General features: G+C 39.3%; 2 protein-coding genes across 4 annotated transcripts in view; one reads left to right on the top strand and one right to left on the bottom strand.

Moving 5' to 3' along the window:
• itga11a (integrin, alpha 11a) overlaps positions 1–15,979 on the top strand; it is a 73,145-nt gene extending 57,166 nt beyond the window's left edge. For 2 of the 3 annotated variants that reach the window (XM_034880663.1, XM_034880647.1), the window contains 17 exons: positions 744–947; positions 1,747–1,877; positions 2,117–2,283; positions 3,880–4,019; positions 4,468–4,578; positions 4,725–4,810; positions 4,928–5,138; positions 5,317–5,415; positions 9,254–9,330; positions 9,595–9,678; positions 9,959–10,049; positions 10,200–10,313; positions 11,673–11,756; positions 11,858–11,968; positions 12,131–12,226; positions 13,417–13,530; positions 15,089–15,979. In XM_034880663.1, coding sequence (XP_034736554.1) covers positions 744–947; positions 1,747–1,877; positions 2,117–2,283; positions 3,880–4,019; positions 4,468–4,578; positions 4,725–4,810; positions 4,928–5,138; positions 5,317–5,415; positions 9,254–9,330; positions 9,595–9,678; positions 9,959–10,049; positions 10,200–10,313; positions 11,673–11,756; positions 11,858–11,968; positions 12,131–12,226; positions 13,417–13,530; positions 15,089–15,166 — 1,998 coding nt within the window. In that variant the 3' untranslated portion in view covers positions 15,167–15,979. Of the gene's footprint in view, positions 1–743; positions 948–1,746; positions 1,878–2,116; positions 2,284–3,879; positions 4,020–4,467; positions 4,579–4,724; positions 4,811–4,927; positions 5,140–5,316; positions 5,416–9,253; positions 9,331–9,594; positions 9,679–9,958; positions 10,050–10,199; positions 10,314–11,672; positions 11,757–11,857; positions 11,969–12,130; positions 12,227–13,416; positions 13,531–15,088 lie in introns of all 3 variants that reach the window. The other variant, XM_034880657.1, reaches the window with a different exon arrangement.
• A 6,323-nt stretch (positions 15,980–22,302) lies between these two features.
• On the bottom strand, positions 22,303–23,740 carry rxfp3.3a2 (relaxin family peptide receptor 3.3a2). The gene has a single exon (XM_034881265.1). It carries the CDS (start codon positions 23,662–23,664, stop codon positions 22,519–22,521), a length of 1,146 nt encoding a protein of 381 aa, XP_034737156.1. The 5' UTR covers positions 23,665–23,740; the 3' UTR covers positions 22,303–22,518.
• Positions 23,741–23,816: the final 76 nt, after the last annotated feature.

Here is a 23,816-nt window from a genome sequence, read left to right as displayed (position 1 = left end):
CGAAGACCGGACCAAAGGAGGCTCCGGACCGAGAAACAGACTTTTAAAAGCAGGGTTGCGGCTCTGTGATTGGCCCTTGCAATTTGTGTATGATTCTGATTGGTTAAGCGGGAAGGTGAACGCCGCCAACCAGCTGATTCCATTCAGGAAGAGAGCATTAATTATATTAGGTCTTCCTGAAAGAATTTACGCTGAGCTCCATTTGGAAGCCCAAACAAAGGTGAACTACGGTGTCTGGGTAATTCTCCCAAATGCACCAGATACATACTTCTATTGTTTACACAGTGGATTGTGGGACGTGACCTGGCAAACTGAAGTTAAACAAAGTGAGACGTTGTGCGGCCAGTCTAAGTAACACACAGGGAGTTTTAAATTTTGAAAGAACAGATTATAGCACATTTCTTTGGTTCTATTAGCCAAAACAATACTACCATATAATATATAATAATGCCAGTTACTCATATATACATGGGCACAGATTGTCTGTGAGTAGAATTAGGCTCAGACATATTGTATTGTTTAAAATGTTGTGTTGTGGTTAAAAAATGTATAGTATATAATCTCAAATTCTTGTCTCAAAAATTGTAACCTATTCCTTCAGGGGCAAATGCCTTCAGATATTTAGGAAGTGGAAAACAGATACATTCTAATACTGTACGGCTAGGATTTAACATACAATATATATAACTTGTCTTTAAATATATCTATGTGAATGCTTCCTTATGTGTCCCTTCACCCCTCAGAACCGTTTTGTCCTTGAGGGGGCATTGGAAATCCATAATGGTGGCCAGAATGCTCGCTTTGGCTCATCACTCGCGCCTGTCCCAGATCTGAACGGCGATGGCTTCAATGACTTGGTGGTGGGAGCCCCACTGGAAGATGACCACAAAGGAGCCATTTATGTTTTCTTCAGCCAGCACAACAGAATAATACGCAAATACAAACAGGTAGGAGCTGTACAACGAGTACAGTAAGAAGACAATATCAATGGATCTGTATGTTTTTGCCTACTGACTTTAACCACATTTTAATCATGTACATATTAGGTAGTGTCACAAGTGTTATTCATACTTAGAACAGTTCTGTACCCAGATGTGTTAGGCGTCTACTTGGCTCAAAAGGCAGAAGTAAGTAAGAGGAATCTGTCAGTGAGGGCTAACAAAACCAGACAAGGAGCAAGAGGACCAGCAGTGAAAAGGCTGTAGTCATCAACAGATTGATAAGAACGGCTACAAGCACAATAGACAATCTAACAAAGGACTGGCGGGAAAAAGGCTGACATATACTTAGTGATTAATAAGGAAATAAGGGGCAGGTGGATGTGGAGCATCTACTGGACAGGTGGACAATAAACCCTACAAACACCGGAGACTGTCAGGCATGAGAAACTAGCAGAATGTGCAAAATCTGATGCGACAGTACTGATTTAAACAGAAGCAGGAAGCGAGGGTGACCACTTTAAGCCAATGGTATGCTTCAGAGAATGGTTGATAGTAATGTAAAACATAGTATTTTCAGTAAATGTGCTAACACATACAAAAACACAAACCACATGCACTTTGTTCTCAAAATAACTTGAAGCAATGCCGTGTGTAGCAGCTCCCAGCTCTTTATAATCATTTAACAGCACACTTTGATTCCACACAAGACTGCTCCAATATTGACTTTTATCCCTACGCTGTAAACTGTGGTTGTTGTCATTATGATCCTTGTTTGCTTACATCTCTTCTTCTCTCTGTTTCTCAGAGGATCGCAGCAGCAGATTTGGCTCCTGGCCTGCTGTACTTTGGCCGTAGTATTCATGGCACAATGGACATGAACAATGATGGTTTAGTGGACCTGGCAGTAGGTTCCCTTGGTGCTGCTGTTCTCCTTTGGTTAGTATTTCACCCAGTAAATGATACTGTTGTATAATTCACCACAGCTATTGCAGATATTTTTAGTTGTAAAAAAAATGACATCAGTTACTTTATCAGTTGCTCTAATCGGCTCACGATTACATTAACAGTTAAAAACCTCTAATAGAGTGCTTTATGTATGCTTTCAGAAAGAATAACATTTTTAAGTCACAAAGATCTTGGGTTGGTTTTAATCAAATAGCTTTATGCCCTCACAGGTCACAGAGTGTTTTCCGGATATATACCACTGTCAGGTTTGAGCCCAGTAAGATCAACATCTTTGTGAAGGACTGTCAGAGAGGTGGCAAAGACATGACCTGTATGTCAGCCATTGTATGTTTCAACATTACTGCCATGACAGCCATTCCTCCCACACAGGAAATTGGTAAGCGAGCAAAAATAATCCGCTGCTGTGGAAGCATCTGAGTGAAATTTCCAAGTTCCCCCCTTATATTTGCCTCATAAAACTCTATTTCATCTATTACTAAAACAGACCCTTTTACTTATTGCACAACCTATCACATCTATAGAGAAAACAAAATGTCTTCCTGGGAAAAAGAAAAAAATGTATTTCCTAAGATGGAAAGATGCTGACACGGCCAGGTGTTTTGTCAAGCCTCTGGATATTGAAAAACCTTTAACAGATTATTTTCTTCGATATGCTTGTGCAGGGAAATTTATATTTTGGATTTGTTGTGGTTATCACATTTTGACTTTGGCTTTAAGTGAGAAAAGGCTTTCAGCCCTCTAAATGTATATCCTTTCTGGCTTCGATTGACTTTTGAGCACGTGGTTTCCCGTAAAATCTGAGATGGGTGCATGGCGCCAAAGCAAAACGTTTCTTTACTAGCAGTAAGACATTCTGATCTCGCTGCTGTTCTCTGCCAAAGCTAATGCTGCTGCATCCAAAACGGGTATATCTCAACCACAAATGTTCCTTTTATTGTGTGAACGCTGGTTGGAATGCATCTACAAGTTTATCTCTGTTTTAATTGTGTTATAAAAGAGAGTAGTTTCTAATTGTGTGGTGGTGGAAACAACTTGTAGACAACTCTGTCCTACAGAAGTGTGTTGTGCCACCGATAGTCGCCCACCTGCATATAACAGCAGGGTTTCTCTGCTCACAATTTCCTTATAGAGATATGATGGCGGGATCTAGTTTCACTGTTTATCAGAGTGGAGGAAGCTAAGGTGCGGGGGAACATGTACTGAGTTAACCTCTGACCCTTTAACATCTTAATCCAATCTATCAGACGTGTCAAAACAGAGTTGAGGAAAAACAGAGGGACTTATCTTGTCTTCGCTGTTTACACATACAGTGGAACGCGTTTATTTAATTTTCCCCTCATTGCCGTGTCTAGCTAGTAATGCATGGCAGATGTGCTGGTGAGTTAGCTCTGGTCTATGGCACCAAATGGAACTTAGTTTTCTGTCCCAGTCTAGTTAATCTTATTTGTCCAAATACTTATTTACAGTATTTGAGAGAAAAGACTCAACTTACTACTTTTTAGATGTCCTTTGTTGGGACTTACTTCTGAATATACTGCTGACAAATTATTTAGTGTCCATTATCTACCCAAATCTTTTTACATACGGTATTAAAATCTCCCTGTCTAATTCTTTAGTTGACCCCAAACACAACTCATGCACAAGTTTACCCTTAGTAGATTTTCCCTTATGGCATGAAAACACAAGGCAGTAAATGGAATGCCTTTTAAACAATGTGGCTTGGGAATGACTCAGTAATGTAGCCAGTGGGTTTTAATATAGAGTATGTTGAATACAGATTCATCATATGTTCAGAGTCAAGCTAATATTGCATTGCACTGCTACAGTGATGTCATTTACCATATCCTGATGAGGCCATTCTTCAATTAGTCGGCACTAACCAAAGTAAAAAAAAAAGAAGCCATCTAACTTAAAACCTTTGAACAAAAAAAGAACAGTGTGTCATTTCTTATCTCTTCCTATGACCCACTAGGGATCAAATATAATGTGTCCATTGCGGAGAGACGTTTCAATCCTCGGGCAATACTGGACAACCCAAGCATGCTACAGCCTCAAAACCTGACAATCTTTCCTGAAGAAGAGACCTGCGACCACATCTACTTCCATGTCATGGTGAGGCCCATAATGGGGGTTGCAAAAGAAAAATTGGCTTTAAATGTTTTTATTCATGTACTTTTTTGTTTGTCTGTTTATGTTTGCTTGTAAATTAATAATTCATCCAAGGAGTAATGTATCCCAGTGTTTTCCCCTATATTAGATGGGTAACAGTAGTAAGTATTGCAAATAAAATTATGTGGAAAATGTTAGTACTGTTAAGGTCTGAATGCTGTTTTTGACAAGAATTCAATTGTGGTAGATTATCACTATTGATACATTGGTCAAAACCAACACAAACCACCCATTAAAATAAGATTATAATCATATATTTTGAGCATTTCTGCATATTGTACATTTGTGTAAACCTTTTAAAAGCAAGAAAATACTTCAGTGTCATAGATAAAGTGCAACGATAAATGAGTAAATCCACAGGCTAAGCTTTGAATTTAATGTGTTTTATTAGGAGACCACAGATTATGCACGGCCCATAGTGTTTTCTGCACAAGTGGGGCTACAAGAGGCAGCCGACGGACCAGTTCTGGATGAAAGCTGGCCTACTGTTGTGAGGACTGAGGTGAGAGACAGTCCTACTGAGAGACTATCCTGTCTCTGCTTTCAAGTTATTAACATGCACTCCCATAAATTATCATCTAATTCTGTTAAAGTACATATGAATAGAAAGGTTTCTTTGACTTGACAAAAACATGTCCCTTTGGCCAGCTTCCCTTCTGGAACGGCTGTGACGAGGATGACCGCTGCATACCTGACCTGGCACTGCAGAGTATGACTGACCTGATGACTCGAAAGTAGGTACACACATGAGAATACACAGACATATTGTATTTACACCCCCAAGAAAAAAACTGATCCTCAGATGCTCTGTTACTTATGATTTCACCTGTCTTTCTCTCCCTGCCTCCCAGTCAGTTCTGTGCGCAGCCTGTACAGTCTCGTGGTGCTTTCTGCCGCCATCTAAGTGAAGGAGGGGGCGAGGGATCTCTGCGGGTTATAGAAGGAAACAGGAGGAGGATGGTGGTGGATGTCCGATTGGAGAACAAAGGAGAAAACGCCTACAATGCTCGCCTGAATATCACTTACACACCCAATCTACACTTCTCTAGCCTCATAGTCAAGGTACATTTTCATCAGGCAAACAGAGTTGGTTCGTGGTGAGAACATATCTTTATAATGTATGAAGCTGTCTAAAATATTCTAAATAGGCTCAGATTTAACCAACAGATGAGATAAGATAAATGTTGCATTTAAGATAGCATAACTGTATTTAAAATAAATGTTATTATTTTCTATCCAGGACAACTCTGACATTAAAATAGAGTGTTTCATTGAGAACAAACTGAGGAATGAGAAGATCTGCAATGTTAGTGCTCCGTTCATGAGGGCTAAAACTCAGGTGAGACATCATATTCTGAACTAATGAAATTATCATTAAGATTTTTTTTTTATTTTTAAAAGTTGTGACTTACTTTATGATTTGCTATTAGATTAGACAATCTACTAACAAAACACTGACTTATCTGGGTATATATTTTGCTGTTGTATTTGTGTGAAAACAGTCAAATCAAAATGATTGATGCTGCATGCTTTAGATGACCATGACGGACCACACTGGTTAATGTTAAACCCACAAGCCAACCAGAAGAGCCAGTTTAGTAGAGCTGGAGATCAATACCAATGCTGTGACTTCGATACCGGTTCCTATATAATACTTTTTTTCAACACCAATTTTATAAAACAAAACAAAAAATGACATTACACATAATTTCCTTTATTTTCCTGCTGCTACTGCTCGAGCCCTGTCGTAGAGTTTTTCCTGCCTGCCTTTACGATGTGTAACGTTAGCTGATCACAAACATTATTAGATCATGATTGAGGCATGCTGCATGCTTGTTGGCATACTCACACTGGTGAGATTTAGTCCTTATGTTTTGAAATAGGTTATTGAATGCGAGGCATTTTTTGATACTCAATACTTTAGAGGCAATTCAGTTTAGTTCTGGTTTGTGAGTTCCCTTCTTTCTGTACTCCGACATGAAAGTCTACAGTGTCGACACAAAAAACATGTCCTTCTCTATTCAGATTTCCAACTATTTAAGAAACACATTAACACATTTAAGAAAGCAAGCAACTGTACTTTTGGATTTCATCTTAAATATGTCCTATTAAATCAGTATGGAAAGCTTTCAGGGACTTATCAAGACAAAACAGCGTCCTTAACATCCTTATCTTAGTTGGCGTCCTGTGACAAATGTGGAGCAGATGTTCTCCCATAAAGCATGAAACATGTTGCTACAATGTTGTGTAGTTTCCCAGACTAAGCACATGCCCTTTAACCTGAAGAAGGTTCAAGTTGCTATAAAGTCCAAGTAGGAAGTGCAAAAGGGGCTATGCTAATGAAAGTAGCATCAGGCACCTGTCTCAAGGATTTTATGTGATCCAGAAAGGCTTCCAGATTTAAAAAGAAAAAAAAAAAGCTTTTAGAGAGCTCTTCATATAGTAGCGTACTTTCGCCAGCGTGATGCAGAAAGGTGCCTAGCCAGCAAAGTAGTGTAAGCCAAGACATTTTGCAGTGTGCCAAAGAGACTACTCAAGGACATTACCACCACTTTATTCTGGTGCACCAGGTGAGACTGAGTGCAAGATGCTGAGAGTGTTCTCTCTCATCTGTTACTGATTCTCACATTCAATTCTGCCTTTCCACAGGCTTGTAATGTCAACGATATTTACGAGACTCTTGCAGTTTCCAGTGTATTTTACAGCACAGCATCAAGTATTATTTTTAAGAGGGTGATGTTTGAATTAACTTTGCTAGGGATGACACTGATGGTATATCGCACAGTGCAATTAAAAGCTGTTAAAACAGTGAGCAGATTATACTTAAGCCTTTTCCATTGATGTCTGAAAAATAGTCTTTCAGACCAATACAACATGTGCTGATAAATACTGTAGGAATGAAGTAATGAAGGTGACTGAAAGAGTTGATGAAATGTCCTAACCACGTCATTATCACAAACAGTAGTCATCTCCACGGCAACGCAAATATCACTCCACTTCTCTGTCTAATTCTCCCCAACAACTGAACCATGAGGACTCCGGTCACCGTTTAAAACTCAAAGTGATTTATACCCACTCATTCAGCCTGAACATCATCCAGAGCCACAAGGCTGATCTGCTCTGGTCGGAAGCCTTTTCAAAATGTGGCACAGACACAAGGCTGATTGTACACCGGGGGTTCTGCCAAGCTTGCCCAAACCGCTGTATAGAAAGTAGGAACCTCAGGGCAAGCTTTTTAAAGTAGCCAGTTATCACTCTTGTTTTGACTTTTATGGTTGCTTTTGACTTGTGTAGAACTAGCATGTACTATAAACTTTTCTACTGCTGCATCAAAGTGAGGTCTAAGATTATACTCCGGTGGTGACAAATTTTTTTCATTTCTTGTGGGTTTACGGAACAGAAGTCATTGTTAATTGTTTAATCATTGAGAGTGAATGTGGCTCAGGAAGGCGACTGGGCTACATCAACCCAGAGAAGGAAGAAGAATTTCCATGTTTAACTATGCTGCCGCACAAACATCCTTTAGCCACGGACAATCATGTCTTCCAAACCCATACCACTTGCATGCATGTCTCGTGTCTGTGCATTCTTATTTGTGTGTTTGTGTGTGTGTATGTGTGTATGTGTGTGTTTTCATCTTAATTTCTTCGGAATTATTACCAACGTAGGATGATCCAATTACTGTTGGATGACCAAGATGACCCTTTCTGTTCTAGGACATTCATAACAAAGACAAAAACAAGGAATCATTTTCCACTAGTAGGATGAGATTATACAAAAATGGGCTGTGGTGGAAGAAGTTTCCAGATTCCTTACTTAAGTAGAGTATCAATAGCCTGACAAGCCAAACCCACATCAAGATGTTGGGTCTGGGAACTCACCATAGGCAGGGCTCAATCCGAGGGGGCGGGATTAACGGTTTTAAATTTGTTCTGCACGCAATAGAATAGCGCTACAACCAACCAGAGCAACGCTGATTGATAGATTATACATTTGCCGTACAAAGTTGATTCAAAAGACAATCTTCTCAAGTAGCATGGAATTTGCGCGGAACCGTCGCAACTCTGTCATCCTTATGTTAAGCCCGCCCATTGACTCTATACACGATATGATTGGCCTGACCAGAATTAGGTTTTTCCAGCTCACAAGCCAACGGAGAGTTGCTAGACTGACTCTGGCTGCAAATTACATTTGCTGCCACTAGGGTGCTTCTAGATTTCTAGAGTAGAGTATCAATACAACAGTGTAAAAATACTCTATTAGAAGAAAAAGTATTGCATTCAAATTCCTACTGAAGGAAAAATGCATGGGTATTATCAGCAAATTTCTAAAGTAACAAAAGTATAAGTATAGTATAAGTAATAAGTACCTGTTCTTGGTTACTTCTCTGAGCCGCAAACAATTTTAGTAAGGGTTCCCAAAGAAAACAACCACTCAAATTGTTTTAATTTGAAATCTTTAACTAAAAAGTATTTACTAACTCTAGCTGTCAGTTAAATGCAGTGGAGTAAAATGTTTGCCTTTGCAATGTAATGGACAGAAAGTACGAATAAGCAGTAAATGGAAATACTCAAGGGAAGTATGAGTACCTCAGAACCATAAAACCACCACTGAAGATAGATCATCATGTTTGTGTGTACTGTATGTATTATTTCTGTGGTCTGTCAAGGATGAGTCAGTCTGTATGAAGGAGGATAGCTACAGTAAACCTTGTTATGCATTCCTCTTTGGTCAGACGGAGGATTTCATTACGGCATAGAGGACTGTAAACAATACTCAGCTCGGCTCCGTCTGCTGCCAATCAATCCTCCTCTCCTCCTCTTCTCCTGGGTGTCCTTCTGTTTTTGTTTGTCTGATTTCCGTTTTCTCACAAACCCGTGGTCTCTTTTGTTTCCATCTCTCTCCTGCCTTTTCTTTTCTGCCTTTGGGCTGTGTGTGTGTGTGTGTGTGTGTGTGTGCAAAGCCCTGGATTTACAGCAGGTTATTGCAGGCTTAACTCCTTAATCTATAACGCAGAGTCTTTACTGTTGAGGAGGGTGTATTATATACAGTAGCATACAGTATGGAGTCAAAAGAAGCCATTGACATGTGCGCTTTGTGTTTTTTGTTAACATCTAGTGATGATAAACTGTTAAAACTGATTTATTCTTCTAAACTGTATTTTCTCCTCTGTATAGGTATCATTTCGCCTGGAGTTTGAGTTCAGTCACAGTGTCTTCCTAGAGCATGTCAGGGTTGTCCTGGAGGCCAGAAGGTGTGAACCCTTATCTGTATTTTATAATGATTGGCCTCTAAATGCAAGTCATTCCTTAGTGTCTTTACTGATACTAATGGACCACAAATACATCCAAACAATACCAACCAAGCATTACTTTGACCATACATACCATGTGGCAAGATCATGATAAGATAAAAAGCTGCAATTGATCTAGAAGGATGAATATTTCGACTGGTGTGTCCTGCTGTAACATCATTGCTCAAGTTTTTTATATACTTTTTTGTCTCGTTCTCTTAACAGCGATGGCGAAGAAATGAGCACGGTTGATAATTCCAATGATATCTATTATTCACTGAAATACGAGGCCGACCTTCTCTTCACTAGGTTTGTCAATTTCTCAGCGTTTTACCCCAACAATGTGTGTTGCGGAAGCTCTTGAGTTGAGAAGCAATGAACTTGGAAGTGCAAATAACTGGAGCAAAGTGGTATTATTCAGCATTTTCCAGATGCCATTGACTCAGTGTGGGAAAATAAGTTGAAGATACTGAAGCTGGAATTTTTATCATTTATCTGGCGTCACAACGTATGCTTTTAAGGCCAAACAAATGGACAATAATAGATTACTCACATTATTCTTGTTCTTGTTTGTTCTGTACTTCAAAAGGAATTCAAATCAGACTCGTTATGAGATCAAATCAGATCTGGCACTGGAGGAGCCTGGAGTTATCGGTCCTCCTTTCAACTTCACTTTCCAGGTGAGAAGCAGTTAATATCACATAAATTTACTGTACAGGAAAAAACTGCTTGGAAATCTGTTTATTCTGTTCCCGCTTTTCCTTTGGAGGGTTGCAGAGGGGCAGAAGCTTGAAAATAATTTACACAATTTACTCCTTGATGTCTTTCAGATCCAGAACCTTGGCTACTTTCCAGTAAAGGATCTGCAGCTGAATATTGAGATCCCAGAAATGACAAAAAATGGGAACCAACTTCTGCAGATATCTGACATCTATATTGACCAAGTGAGTGTGGAGCCTCAAAGTTGATTGTTGGCTGATTTAAAGTGGGAATATGTCACTTTTGAAAAAATAATAGCACACTATTTTTCTAAAAAATTACAAGTTTAATTTATAATTGATAAAACTGATCAGTTAAATAGTTGCCAAGTTATGATTTACTTTTCAGAGTTCCTATTTGATTAGATTATGTTTAAGCTCCTAACAGCTTGAATGAAGTAGGGTGCTACTGCTATTTATGGAGGCCTCGAGGTGACATGGAGGGGGGATCAAGAAAAAATTTAAATAAATAAAACGTGTACTGGAACAATCCCTTTTGTGAGATCTTGACTTTGTTTTAGCAAGAGCTCAAGTTTTATTTGCAAGATCTTGACTTTGACATGGAGGGAAAAAAATAGAGAAATAAATAAAGCATTAGAATTAATAAACATTAGAAGTAATAAAACATGTACTAGAACAATCACTTTGATTTGTGAGATATCGAGTTTTATTTGCAAGTTCTTGCAAATCTAACAAACAATATGGCTAACCTAGCTAGCTAGCTAGTAACACAACATGATTACAGTTTCTTGGTTGTCTAAATACATCTGTTTATTTTGATAAGCATTACTGATTAATACATGCCAGAGTAAAGTGTTACAACGGACATTGTTGTTGACTGTTGATCTCAATGACTGCAGGCTAACCTTAGTAGCTAGCTGGTATCTAGCTAGTAGCATGATATGATTATATCACCTTGCTTTTCTAAATACATACATTGTTTATTTTGAGAAGCATTACTTATTAATACATGCCAAACAGAAGTGTTATAACGAACAATGTCGGTGATTGTTGATGTCAGTAGTGCTAGTTTGTGTTGTTGTAGCAACATACTCGTTCATGAGCTTTTTTTCTCATGTCACTTACAAGTATAGCTAGTTCCTTCTCTTAATACAGCCACGGTATAGCTAGCTAGCTATGTGGCGATCTCATGAACTTGCTGTTTCATTGTATAAAATATTCACTAATGGCAAACATTGTGTTTCCATTGTTTTTAGGAAGGAATATTTCAACAGTTTTAGAAATATGAAAAATAAGACAGCTTTAGAAGTGATGGTAGGTTGTTTTATAAAGAAAAAAAGAAAGAAAAAAAAACGTTGGACACAGTCTGGCTGTTCCCTCTGCTACCAGTGGTTTTTCTAAGCTAGGCTAACAAGTCCAGACTTAATCTCTGTATTTACCATATTGATTTTCTCATATCTCCCAAGTTATTAAACTTTCTTATATTACAAGGCCGTATTAATTCTTGGTGAATATTTCACTCTTTCTCTGCAGACATAAGATTGTCACATACTAACAGGTGTTTTCACTCATGTCACACCTCAGAGAGATGGTACGCACTGTTTACCACCTCAGCATGTGGCACAGAGCAGGGCATCACCTGAGGACCTTTCACGCTTCTCTCGCTTGGTAAAGTACAAGCCAACCAAACTCATTCCCAGATAATCTTCTAATTTCCAACTTGGTGACCTTTTATCATCTTAAGGCTAATGTTTGGTTTCCTCACACAGAACCGGTCCAACACCCTAACTCTTCCCATCCAATGCACCGTCACTGTGGCCGCCTACAGAGAAATTGGAGTTAGAATCACAGGAGCACTACGTATAGATACCTTACACACAGTGAGTGTAAAAATGCATGCATTCATAAAGTTAAAAATTCCCCTGCATCTTAATAACACACAAGCATGACAGTGCTGTGGTCATTCTGCTTTGACTCTGTATTGATGACAGCTTTGTGATGTGTCTGTGAAAACTGGCAGCGTGTTTTGATTTCCTCTCCAGCTGAAGTTTAAAATCCTGGAACTGGGAACCAGTGCATCAGTGGAGCTCCCCTCCTTCAGCCCCATGTTTTTACATGAAGAAAGGCCTGTCAGACATGTGAGTCAACAACAAGTAATGCTGTTAACTGCCTCTGTCCTGGGTTTGACCCGACTCAAATCTTAACTCATAATAGCATCATCATTTAAAAAGATTTAGCATTTCTCTGATATCTATCATATCCATGTGTGAATACAGTGTTTTGTGCTTACGGATATCAGTCTTTAAAATGTATTGAGACTTAGAATGGACTGAATGTATTAAAATTGTATAGTATCTTCAGTGCTAAACAAGAACACATTTTGCTGCAGTGACAGCCTTATTAAAATATATAAGTGGTTTCTGCTTCAGTAGAGCATGGCACTGGATAACTAAAACTGTGATGAATCAGACACCAAAGGTTGGTATTGGAGCACATGTGTTGTGTGGTGCTTAGGGACCGAAAGGACCAGCGGCACAACATGTACAAGTCTGGACTCACACACTAATCTTTGCTGCCATCTATTGGCCAGTACAAATAGTCAATGATAGTCGAGAGCCAATGCATAATGATGTCTATGTCTCTGATGTCTCTAAATGTATTATTAGTGTATAAAGGGGAATAGATTTTTTTGATAAACCTGGATCTAAACTGTGCTGCAAGTCTTCCTTTCAAAATATACAAGTTAAGAAAGAAGATTTTCAGTCCTGTTTTAGCCCAATTTCTGAATAATGGTCATTGTTAATTCTACATATGCACACATCTTTGTAAATATCCATTTTTCCACGGGCTGAATAAAACTACAGATAAAAATGCCTGGATTTTATAATTTAATATAATCGTTATCATCTCTGGGGGCATTATTACTGCCTGTGAATGTCACAGAATGCTTCATCAGTGCTTCATCTTTAGTGTTTCATCGCCCACCATCATACATTTACACCTGGGTACTTTATGTTAAATAACTGATCATTATATTTAAATTTTTGTACGAGATGAACAAATAAACTCAGCATTATAACACAATGTGAATGTCACAGAATGCTTCATCAGTGCTTCATCTTTAGTGTTTCATCGCCCACCATCATACATTTACACCTGGGTACTTTATGTAAAATAACTGATCATTATATTTAAATGTTTGTACGAGATGAACAAATAAACTCAGCATTATAACACAATAATATTAGCTGACTGAGTTCAGTGTGTATCTAAAAAGGGAAATGAGAAATTGTATTCTGATTCCGATATTGGCTTATCGCACCCACAGATAATATTGGAGATCAGAAAGGAGGGAGATTACAGAATCCCTAACTGGATTATCATTGGAAGCACGCTGGGAGGACTCTTATTGTTAGCCCTGCTCATTCTTGCTCTATGGAAAGTAAGTCAACCATGTCATGCACATTATTAGTCAAGATATTGAATGTTTGTATCTTTGTTGAGACAAGCAAAGATCAGGTGTGCCTCAGTACAGTTGCTGTTTTTATTCTAAAGTAGGTAGTAGCATATTATTTTACTACCAAACTAATTTTGCTTTCCTAAAGTTATCTGAAATATTTAACGGCCTTATTTAAACCTAAACTGTAGTCACAGCAATATTTGGGTTTAGGGTTATGTTACCACCCTCTGGTAGAGATAAAATGTCTAGAGACGCCCCCTAGAGAAAGAGAAAATGCAATACATTGCACAGTAAACCATGTGAGTTCCCTTCGTGTACATGTTTTCTAGATGAAGAAATAGGGGCATAGCTATAAGGTACTGTATGTAGAAAGAACTTCTTTTTACAGCAAAAAGTCTAACAGTCAATAAAGGCAGCCTCATATTTATGGTCAACACAAGAGCTATTGACTGAAACACACAATCTACCTCCGTGCGACCAAATATCATAAATATCATGCTTTTCTGTGGGGCAACGCTTTGGTTTAGAATTGATCATGTTCACAAGACCCGATTGGCCTCTTTACACTTAGAAATGGCAAATATGCACCTGTATTGCCACACAAACTGCGGGGTCATAAATTAAACAAAAGCACATTTGAGAAAAATAATAAATCAAATGCACTGGAAAATGTAGATTTTATAGTTCAGGTGCATAGCAGCTACATGAATATACTGTCTTCACTCTGTTTGGTTCTTAAGCTGTAAATGCTTTAAAAACAACTCTATATTTGAGAAATCTTAATTTAAGGTCCACTTATGTTGTCTTTTCTGGGGCCTGCAGCGCATCATAGATCTTCATCCCATGTACAGTAAATGGCTTAGTTCTCATCGTATGAACTAAGTGAGAAACACTTAGGTTTGTGTAATTAGGGTTGTGTAATTACACCTGAGCCAGTTCCATTCACTGAAAAAAGACTGAGATGCAGTTGAAAGCTCAGAAATAGACCTTAGTCTCGTTTTGCCAGACCTTCCTCCACAGCACTAGGGAGAAGGGTCTGGCTAGTCCACACAGCATTCCGCAAATGGGGAAAAAATGTGCTCTGGTTTATTGGCATTTTTTTAAACCAATCACAATCGTCTTGGGCGGTGCCAAGCAAATTAGCCTCGGGAAGGAACTTGTTTTGGTGGAACGTGTACATTCAAAAGCTGCTTTAGTCGTGCTAATAAAAACAACTTCGGATGGGACAGATAGTCTAGCTAGCTGTCTGAATTTACGCTCCAGAGATCCAAGGAGCAGTTAACCATAGTCCTCATGAATTGTGTTGAAAGTTTAAACTTCCAACACAAAGAAAGTTGAAGGCAACAGACAACCGGCCAGCAGCAACGGAGCAATACCAGAAGTAGAATGTCGTGGGTATAGACTAAATTGACCTTAACTTCTGATGATTGTCCCACATATTGATCCCTTGGCCACGAATGAACTTTCATGCACAGTCTTGTCAGGCTGTACCTCTTGTAATTCGTCTAATTTCTTTCTGTTTCACTGCTCTCCCTCCCAGCTCGGCTTCTTCCGAAGGCAGAAGCGGAAAGACAAGGACGAGCAAGAGGCAAACGGGAAAGTGGCCGAAGAACGGTAACGCAGGCTGAGGGCCCCCAGCAGACAACTTTTCCACAGGGGACCCGTCACTCAGGGACCAACCCACCTCCCCCTGTTCCTCAACACCAAAGTGGTGCCACATAGACAGTTCTGCATGACCGCTGAAGCAAAGCTTGTTCAGTGCACTGGATCTGTCCCACACTACGACCCCTGACCTCCAAGAGTCAGCACTGTCATACTCACTTAACATTCCTGCACTGTTGCGGCATTAGGGCCTTCTTTGTCTATGTATTCACTGCCCTCCTTGTCGAACCTTCACAGATCTTTGAGCTCTCGTTTTCCTGTAGCTCTGGTGCTTTTTCCGGTCGTCAAAAAACAAAAAGAATAGAGCGAGCTTTGATCGATCTGTCCCAAGAATATCAGGCCACAATTTGCCCTTGAGGCAAGCGTTAGCCAATAACTCTTTTGTCTCTTCCTGTTGTGTATTTATTTAACTCTTATGGTAAATTTTGAAATACATGAAAAACCTCAAGGGTGATTTGCCACCCAAAAGCTACCGCAAATGTAAAGTTACTATACTGTATATTGAATTCGATGTTTTAAAAGAATTTATCTGCATCTATCTGCAACATGTTCAGCTCACTTGCATAATTAATTTATAAAAAAACAAAACTTAACTAAAATTGCCAGAGTACAAAGATTCATGATGTTTAACCTAAAGAGACGTTTACAGAGTTTCTTGATCTTTTTCTACAGAGGAGAATCTTCTAAACCTGCAGCCGGTCTTAAGAGTTCACTGCTTCTCTTTTAATATTTTCATCCTGGAAAACATTAAACATTTGATGCACTTTTACTTTGTACAAAATTAACTTGAATTTTGTAAATAGGCAAGTATCTTTTTATACTCTTTCAAATATTTTTGGGGTTTTTCCACATGATTTATGGCATTACTTTGTAACTAAGGCAACAAGGCTTTTTGTTATTGATCCTGTTACGAGATGTTGCATGCCTTTTAACATGCACTGCATCAGAGCAAAAGGATGTGCATAAAATACTGCAGGCAACACGGATTTCTACAAAGTCATTCTCATGAAGAACTGTAACTAAATGATAATCTGATGCCATAAAGATGAGTCCAGTGAATGCAGATTGCTTACAATATGTCAGCACCTTCCTGGTGTTACCAACGAATGTCAGTTTGTCCTGTTTGATGATGTCATAGAGCTGCAATATGCCTACAAATTAAACATTGTATATGTCTACCAATCATTTAATTAATCCACATTTATTTACAGGAACCACCAGATATCCAAAGTGATTAACATGAAGTAAAACATAACATACAGTCATATCAGAACAAAACAAAACATGCAGTAAAATAAGAAACCAAATACATAAGCACGAAGAATGGAAAGTGTTACAATAATACTACGTACGGAAAGCCATTTTAAATAAATTTTGAGGTTCAATTTTAAACTTTGCTAATCTGTTATAGTACAGATGTAAACTTGTTTCAAGGTCTCGGTCCTGCAACTGCAAACGCTTGATCAGCCAACAATTTAACCTCATTCTTGGGACTTCTAAAACCAGTTGATCAGATGACCGCAAGCCTGTTATTTTTTGGGAAGGTTTCAAATCTCTGACCGATACGCCAGAGTCAGGCTGGACATGAACTTTAAAATCTTAAAATTGATTCTAAAACGCCAATGGAGAGTGTAGAGAATGGGTGAAATATGTTCCCCCTTGGCGGTCATCGGTACAAATCAAGCAGCAGTATTTTGCACAACTTAAAGGCCAGAAATAGAAGTTTGATTGAGCCCAACATAAAAAATAATTACAGTAATCCAGGCTTGAACTAATGAAGGCGTGAATTGCCTTCTCTAGATCACGCCTGTTTAGGAAGCGTGAGACTGGCTAGAAGACGTAGCTGTATAAAGCTAATTTTAACAACATTATTAATCTGTTTGTCGAATTTCGTATTGTCAAAGAAATAAACACAGATTTTTAACAGCTGGCCTAACGTACAAACCACCCAACTTTGAGCCAGGCACGTTTAACAAGCAGAATTACCAAAAGTAAATACATCCAGTTTTACCCTCATTCAAATATACAAAGTTTTAAGACAGTCACAGCTAAATATTATTAATACAGTTAAGCGGAGAATTAAGCATCTCACTGTTATTTGGCTTCATGGGAAGATACATTTGCAAATCCTCTGCGTAACAAGGAAACGATTGACAAGGTTGTGCCGGCCTAAAATTGCTCCTTAAAGCGTAACTTTTGCCAAATTGCAACCTACTGTGTTTTTGTGAATGTACCCAAGTCAAACCTTTGTTTAAAAGCATAATTAGGACGGAAGCGGCACTTTTAAGATTTACTGGCAGTGCTAGGGGCACTTTTTATTGAAAAACATAAACAAATACTCCGCATAACATGAAACTTTGCTCTAACTATCACCAGGGGCTCTACACATGGTGTCAACCATTGAAAACATTGTTTGTGTGCGCAGAGTTTACTAAAAAGAAAGGGATTAAAGACTCACTGTAGCTCTTGGTTTTTCCGGTCGCTGTCCACCTAACCAGTCAAAATTAGTCGAGGAAGGAGAGTTTTGTCTTTTGTAAAAAACAATTTTGACCTTGAAGTAGAAAAAAGAAGATGATGACATTTCTGCCTATGGAGTCCGTTCATTTGCATTCAGAGATCAACACTTTTTGACCGCAAAAATGGTTGTTCAAAACCTTTATTTTTAGTGAACTCTGTGTACACAATGCTTGTGTTTATGTGTAGGGCCCCTAGTGATACTTAGAACAAAGTTTCATGTTGTGTTGAGCCATCTTTCTGTCTTAAAAATAATGATTTTGATGCTATCATAGAAGTGACCCCGGCAATCCCATTGGGAAGGCCATTTGACCAAAAAACGATAATACAGTCAATCTTAAAAGTGGCGCTTCCGTCCTAATTATGATTATGAGCAAAAGTTTGACTCGGGTACATTCACAAAAAGACCCAAGGTTGCATTTTTGTGAGAGTTACTTATTAAAGCAACATGTATAAAGAAAAGAAGATAGGGCCAAGAATGGATCCCTGTGGTACCCCAAAGGAGAAAGGAGCAGGTGATGAGGAGAGATCACTGATCATTAAGGAAGAGCTAAACCATTCAATGAATTTCTTTTTATTAGACATCTGAGCAGTTTCAACTGCTGAAAGGGAGGGCTGGAGAACCAAGACTGTTGTTTAAAAAAATCCTCTCAATTAATCTGATACACAGAGACGGCGTATTTTCAGAATCCTCAAGGACCAAAGCAAAACAAAGTTGGCAGCCTACCAGCTCTATTGATCGGATACAGTCATAACTTGGGAAATGGGTTAAAAATCCTCTAGTGGACAAGATAATTATTTTCGTCCAGGGTTTTTTTCTGTTAGAAGAGTCTTTGCTGGTCACTGAAATACCTAACAATATTTTAGAGAAACCAATAGTTAAATCTTTAAACTGGGACCAACATTAGGTGGTAACTATGAAAACAAAAATAAGTCTTGGCCTCTCACCTGAATTCTCAACTAATTCTAGCTAGTGCAAAAGTATCTAAATAAAAATATGTAAGCAAAAATTTTGGGAGAACGTTTGTCAAAGTTACGCTCGCTCGGTTTTTTGCGAGAAATTAAAAAATGTATCAGCCTTACTGCACTGGAAAGTGGTATTGATCTTTTCATCTCTGAGAGAAAGTGAATAAGCGCACTCACAAGACACACACGACTCGAGACAGATAAGTCGTAGCAGCAGGGGCTGAGCTATTCTGACTGCTTGTTCTTAGTATAGGTTGATCTACAGCCCAGAAAAACCAGATCCTATATTTCTAATCAACCAACGAATTTGCTAAACATCCCTGACTCAGGTCCTTGAAACTCCAAGTCCCAGGGTCCTTACAGGATGATTACACTGAGTTGTATGTGTACAACCTGTGGATTGCCCCATAAACAAGAAAACAATGATTTCTGTAATGCTCTACATCCACCAGTAAGGGACAGTGTTTACCTTTAATAACATCTTTCATTCTGCAGCCATGGAGAAATGTTTAGACAGTTTTATTAGACTTTATCCACTGTTTAGTTACCAAATAAACTAAGTGGATCATGGTGACATTTCTGATTTTGAGTATATATCTAATTGTAAACCATATTAACTTTATGGTTTTCTTTGAAAAATTAGTTATTGAAAAACTTTTTGAAGATGGACTTTTCCTGATGCATGTCAACACCATCAGCAGAGGATGTGTAGCTATTATAATATGTGGTCATGTTTTCCCTGAAGAAATAAACTGGCAAGTTTGCCACACAGGTACTTTAATCATTTAAACCTTAAGTATTGTTTCCGGCATCACAAAGAAAAAATTGCCTTCTAACACAAATGTGACTGTGTTTGACAGTTTGTTTTTTTGAACTGCAGTGTTTTAAATTACATCTAAAAAGAATCTATGAAGGCAAATGGTTGTTGTTTGGTTGAGTAAAACTGTAATTAATGTTCAGGTTAGCAGGTTTGATTCAGTCAGCAGACACATGCTGACCATCTGCTGCTGACAGTGCTACAGTGAAAACATTGATCACTAAGGGGAAATAGATAAAAAGGAAAGCAGCCACACAACCAGAATAGAAGGTTAGCTATAAATCCAAGCATACAATTAATCTAAAAGAAACATGAGGTTACGTAAACATGCTGCAGAACATGTTACAATATAGACTAATGAGTGAAAAAATAAAAAGGCCAACAGCCATGTGGTGGGGCTCCAGCCAGCAAAAGGTTTTGCTTGCATTTAGGGCAGCGTACAGTAAATGGCACGGCATAGCATCTTGTCATTTTTAAAGGGGGCATTTTATCAGGTTTTCTTCAATGGAAGAGCAGCCTAGCAAGACGGCACTGCATCAAGCTTTCTCAACTGGAAAAGCATCCTAGAAAAAAGGTTTGAGGTGCCTTTATTTTGATTTCTAAGTTGACACTTGGAAACACAATTTGGCCTATTAATTAACCCCTTCCGATAGCAGTGGGCAGCCAATGTCACCACATCACGTTTATTTCAATGGAAGGGTACTAAACACTTACAGGGCACGTTATCCTTTTTTATCTATCATATAGGGCACGAAAGAGAGCGAGCGACAGGCACCAAGGGGGGTGGGATTAGAGATTTCTTCTCATTTGTCTGCACAGTGACCATGGGCAAAGCAAAATAAAACCCTTGGGGAATAATCAAAGGAGACTCAGGATACAAAACCTGCTGTGCACTGATTGGATGTCAGCATGCCTGCCCACTCATTAGCGTGAACAATTTACTGAAATATATTTGTAAAAGTAGAGTAATGATAATTCTCTCAGTGTTTGTTCTGATAAAGGTTATACATGTGCATGTATATTACATAGGTGTGCACACTTTTCAAACTCTTCAAATGTTGACATAAAACATCTGAGCATAATCCTCCTGGTGTAGCCTGCATAAATTAATCTATTGCCAAAGCACAGTTTTTTTTTACAATGATAACTCAAGGTATTCACACCTCTCAGCCGAAGTTTATTTATGATTATATTTGGTTTAATATATATATATATATATATTAATATATATATATTATTAGATATGGAACTACAGAATAAATTGTAAGGATATAGGGCATTGTATGCTGTGCAGATTGTGAAGCCCTTTGAGAAACGTTGGGATTTAGGGTTACATAAATAACATTGACTTGATTTAAGACAGTACGTGTGAACTGACGTTTATAGTACTTACAGATTTCAAACAGGTGTTGCTTTAGGGAAAGGTCTGCGGTTTGGACACGTTGCGGTCATCACTGTACACCATCACAGGCCACACAAACAATGAGGCCTCAGGACACAATGAGGAGAAAAGACACACAGGGGCAGACACTCATTAGCACACAAAGATGGCAGCAGCAGACTCAGCTGCCTGCAGGAGACTCCCTCAGCTCCGGGCTCTCCTGCTATGTGTTTGTTGAATATGCCAAGTGACAGCTGCAGCCACTGTTAACTTCTCCCCTAGTTTACCTGAAACAGCCCATGTGTGTGAACTGAGCTGGTGCTGAATATGAATCAAAGATTAATATTAGTATAGACTGCATATGAGGAAAGAGAGTCTGGAGCTGCTGTATTTCATCAACAAGTCTAACACTGCATAAATGCATGTAGAATTTCTCAATCTCAATTTGCTGTTATCTGCAGGTGTGACATATTCTCCCGCTTATGTTGTGCACTTTATGCTCAAGCGTCAAACTAAAGAATGCATGCATGACACTTCGGAAAGAGAAAAGTTTATTTAATTGTTGAAAGCCAAAGGAAAGAGCTTTAGGAATGCACCTGACAATCTAAAAAAAATGTCCACATTTATAGACATTAATGATGTGGCAGAAATATTGAGTGTAAAAAATAATATGAAATAGAAAATATACAACAGGCTGTGGTATATATACACTCTTTTTTGTACATTAGTGGTTGAACACAGCTTTGAAGTTTCAGGTTTGACCATCAAATGTTTATGTGCACAATGCAGAATATAGGCTATCTATACATGTCTATTAGAGAACTGAGGGTGCCTCCTAGTGGATTAGAAGTTAAGTGAAATCTATGGCCACTTGAAATCAACCACCTACTAACTACTTCAGATGAAAAAGGCAGTTGATCTACAGACAGGCTTGAAAACATTGCAGCCTTGTGATTCTGTTTTGACCTCAGAATCCATAAGGTCCTTCATAATATAATCCCTTGTTTGTTTTGCCGAGTCCCGTTATTCCGCCATGTCTCCGGTTTGATTCCGCTCTCCAGACGTTTGTCCAACCCACTCTCCCCCTCTCTCTGGTGCCGTGGTTATTGTCAGTCTTCCTTGCCAAGTAAAGGCACACATTTCTTAACAGTAGTAATATCACAAGGAGCAAAAATAAGATGCATGCAGCTGCATTTAAAAGGAGAAGAAAAGAAAAAAAAATGTTAAAGATATGCTCGGCTTTGGATTTTTATAATTAGTATTAATTCCTTTTTTTGGATTGTCAGTCTTCCTTGGCAATAGGATGATATGTACACAAATACGTAAGCCACTCTATATGCACGTTGACCTCTATTGTTTCTGTGTTGGGAGGAGATGGCGTGTTTAAACAAGGGATAGTGTGTCATCTGTTGGATGACTGTGTTCATCGTAAAATAAAAATTGCATGTCGTGAAAAAAGAAATGCACACACGCGTATTCATCAGTGGAATTATAAGTGATCTTGTGACAGTTGAATAAAGGAAATACTTTACACTAAGTTCATATCATAAAGGATGATGATTACGCACGAGTCATGGCAGTTACAGGTGGACAATCAGCTGCATTGGGGAATTTATTTTACCAGACTGAGTTATCGGGTGTATGGCATCTTTTTGGAGCTTGGTACACCTTTACGGTCTACGATGGACAGCGTGTACTCTTCATTGTCCATAATCTGGAGATGCACGAGTTCCTGGGTTTCTCCTTGCGTTAAAGAGCGCGTCGCGCAGACCTTCTTAGAGGAAGTAGTGGAGATTCTCCAAATCAGACTGCTGAGATGCTTCCTAATCTCTGGCCTCATCAGGCAGTAAAGGACTGGGTTCAAGCAGCTGTTTGCGTGCGCCAAGCACACAGTGACCGGGAACACATACGTGTGCACCATGTAATATGACTTATCCCAGTCGACTGCGTTAAATTTGACTAAGACACCCCAGAAGGTGATGGCATGATTTGGCATCCAGCAGAAGAAGAAAGACAAAACCACTATAGCGACAGATTTGGTGACTCTAGACCTCCGTTTAGAGTTGCTACTGTCCATGCTTCTCCGTTTTACGAAGCGCAGGAGCATCAGATAGTTAACGCAGACGATGAACATAGGGATGATGAAAGCTATCAATATTTTCTGGATGTGGTAGAGGGCGAGCCAGTCGTGCCCATCAGGAAACTTGAGGAGGCAGAGTTTTTCACCAGCGATCACAGTCACGGTGGAGAAGAAAGTTGTCGGAGCTGTGGCCACCGTGGCCGCCACCCACAGCACCGCGCACACACACTTTACGCACCGTGACCTCCTGGACGCTGTTTTCTTCAGGGCCGAGGCGACAGATAGGTAGCGGGTCACACTCATGGCAGTGAGAAAAAACACGCTGGCGTACATGTTCATCACGGTGACCGAGAGGATGATTTTGCACATGGCGTCTCCAAACGGCCAGCTGAAGTCCAGCGCGGTGTCCACGGCCCAGAAGGGCAGAGTGAGCACGAACTGGAAGTCCGTCACTGCCAAGTTGATGATGAAAGAATTGATGGTGGACTTCTTGCGACCTTGTCGTACCCTCATGAGGAAAAACACAAGCAGATTCCCCACCAAACCCACCGCGCACACTACAGAGTACACCACGGAGATGAATATCCTCAGGATGGGGGTGCTGTCCGCGCTCACATCGATGTCTTCGTAACTAAATTTCTCATCGCCAGGTGAACTTCGGTTCAGCGCTCTGCTGTAATTAAATATGTCATCCATGTTTAAAGTTAAGGACCTGGACTCACACCAGGCGTTCTGCTGCGCGCACAGGTTAAACAGAAACCCAACACAATCCCCATGCTACTGGGAGCAGACTTCTTTTATACAGGTGTTTCGCTCATCTGCTGAGTCACGATTGGTGGCAAGACTCG

Source organism: Etheostoma cragini, chromosome 1 (assembly GCF_013103735.1).
Source record: "Etheostoma cragini isolate CJK2018 chromosome 1, CSU_Ecrag_1.0, whole genome shotgun sequence".
NCBI lineage: Eukaryota > Metazoa > Chordata > Actinopteri > Perciformes > Percidae > Etheostoma > Etheostoma cragini.
The sequence above is the reverse complement of the archived record's forward strand: the minus strand, read 5'-3'. Positions and strand labels throughout refer to the sequence as shown.

Excerpts from the sequence above, each read along its gene's own strand:
- rxfp3.3a2 (XM_034881265.1), bottom strand. The coding sequence starts at position 23,664 with ATGGATGACATATTTAATTACAGCAGAGCGCTGAACCGAAGTTCACCT.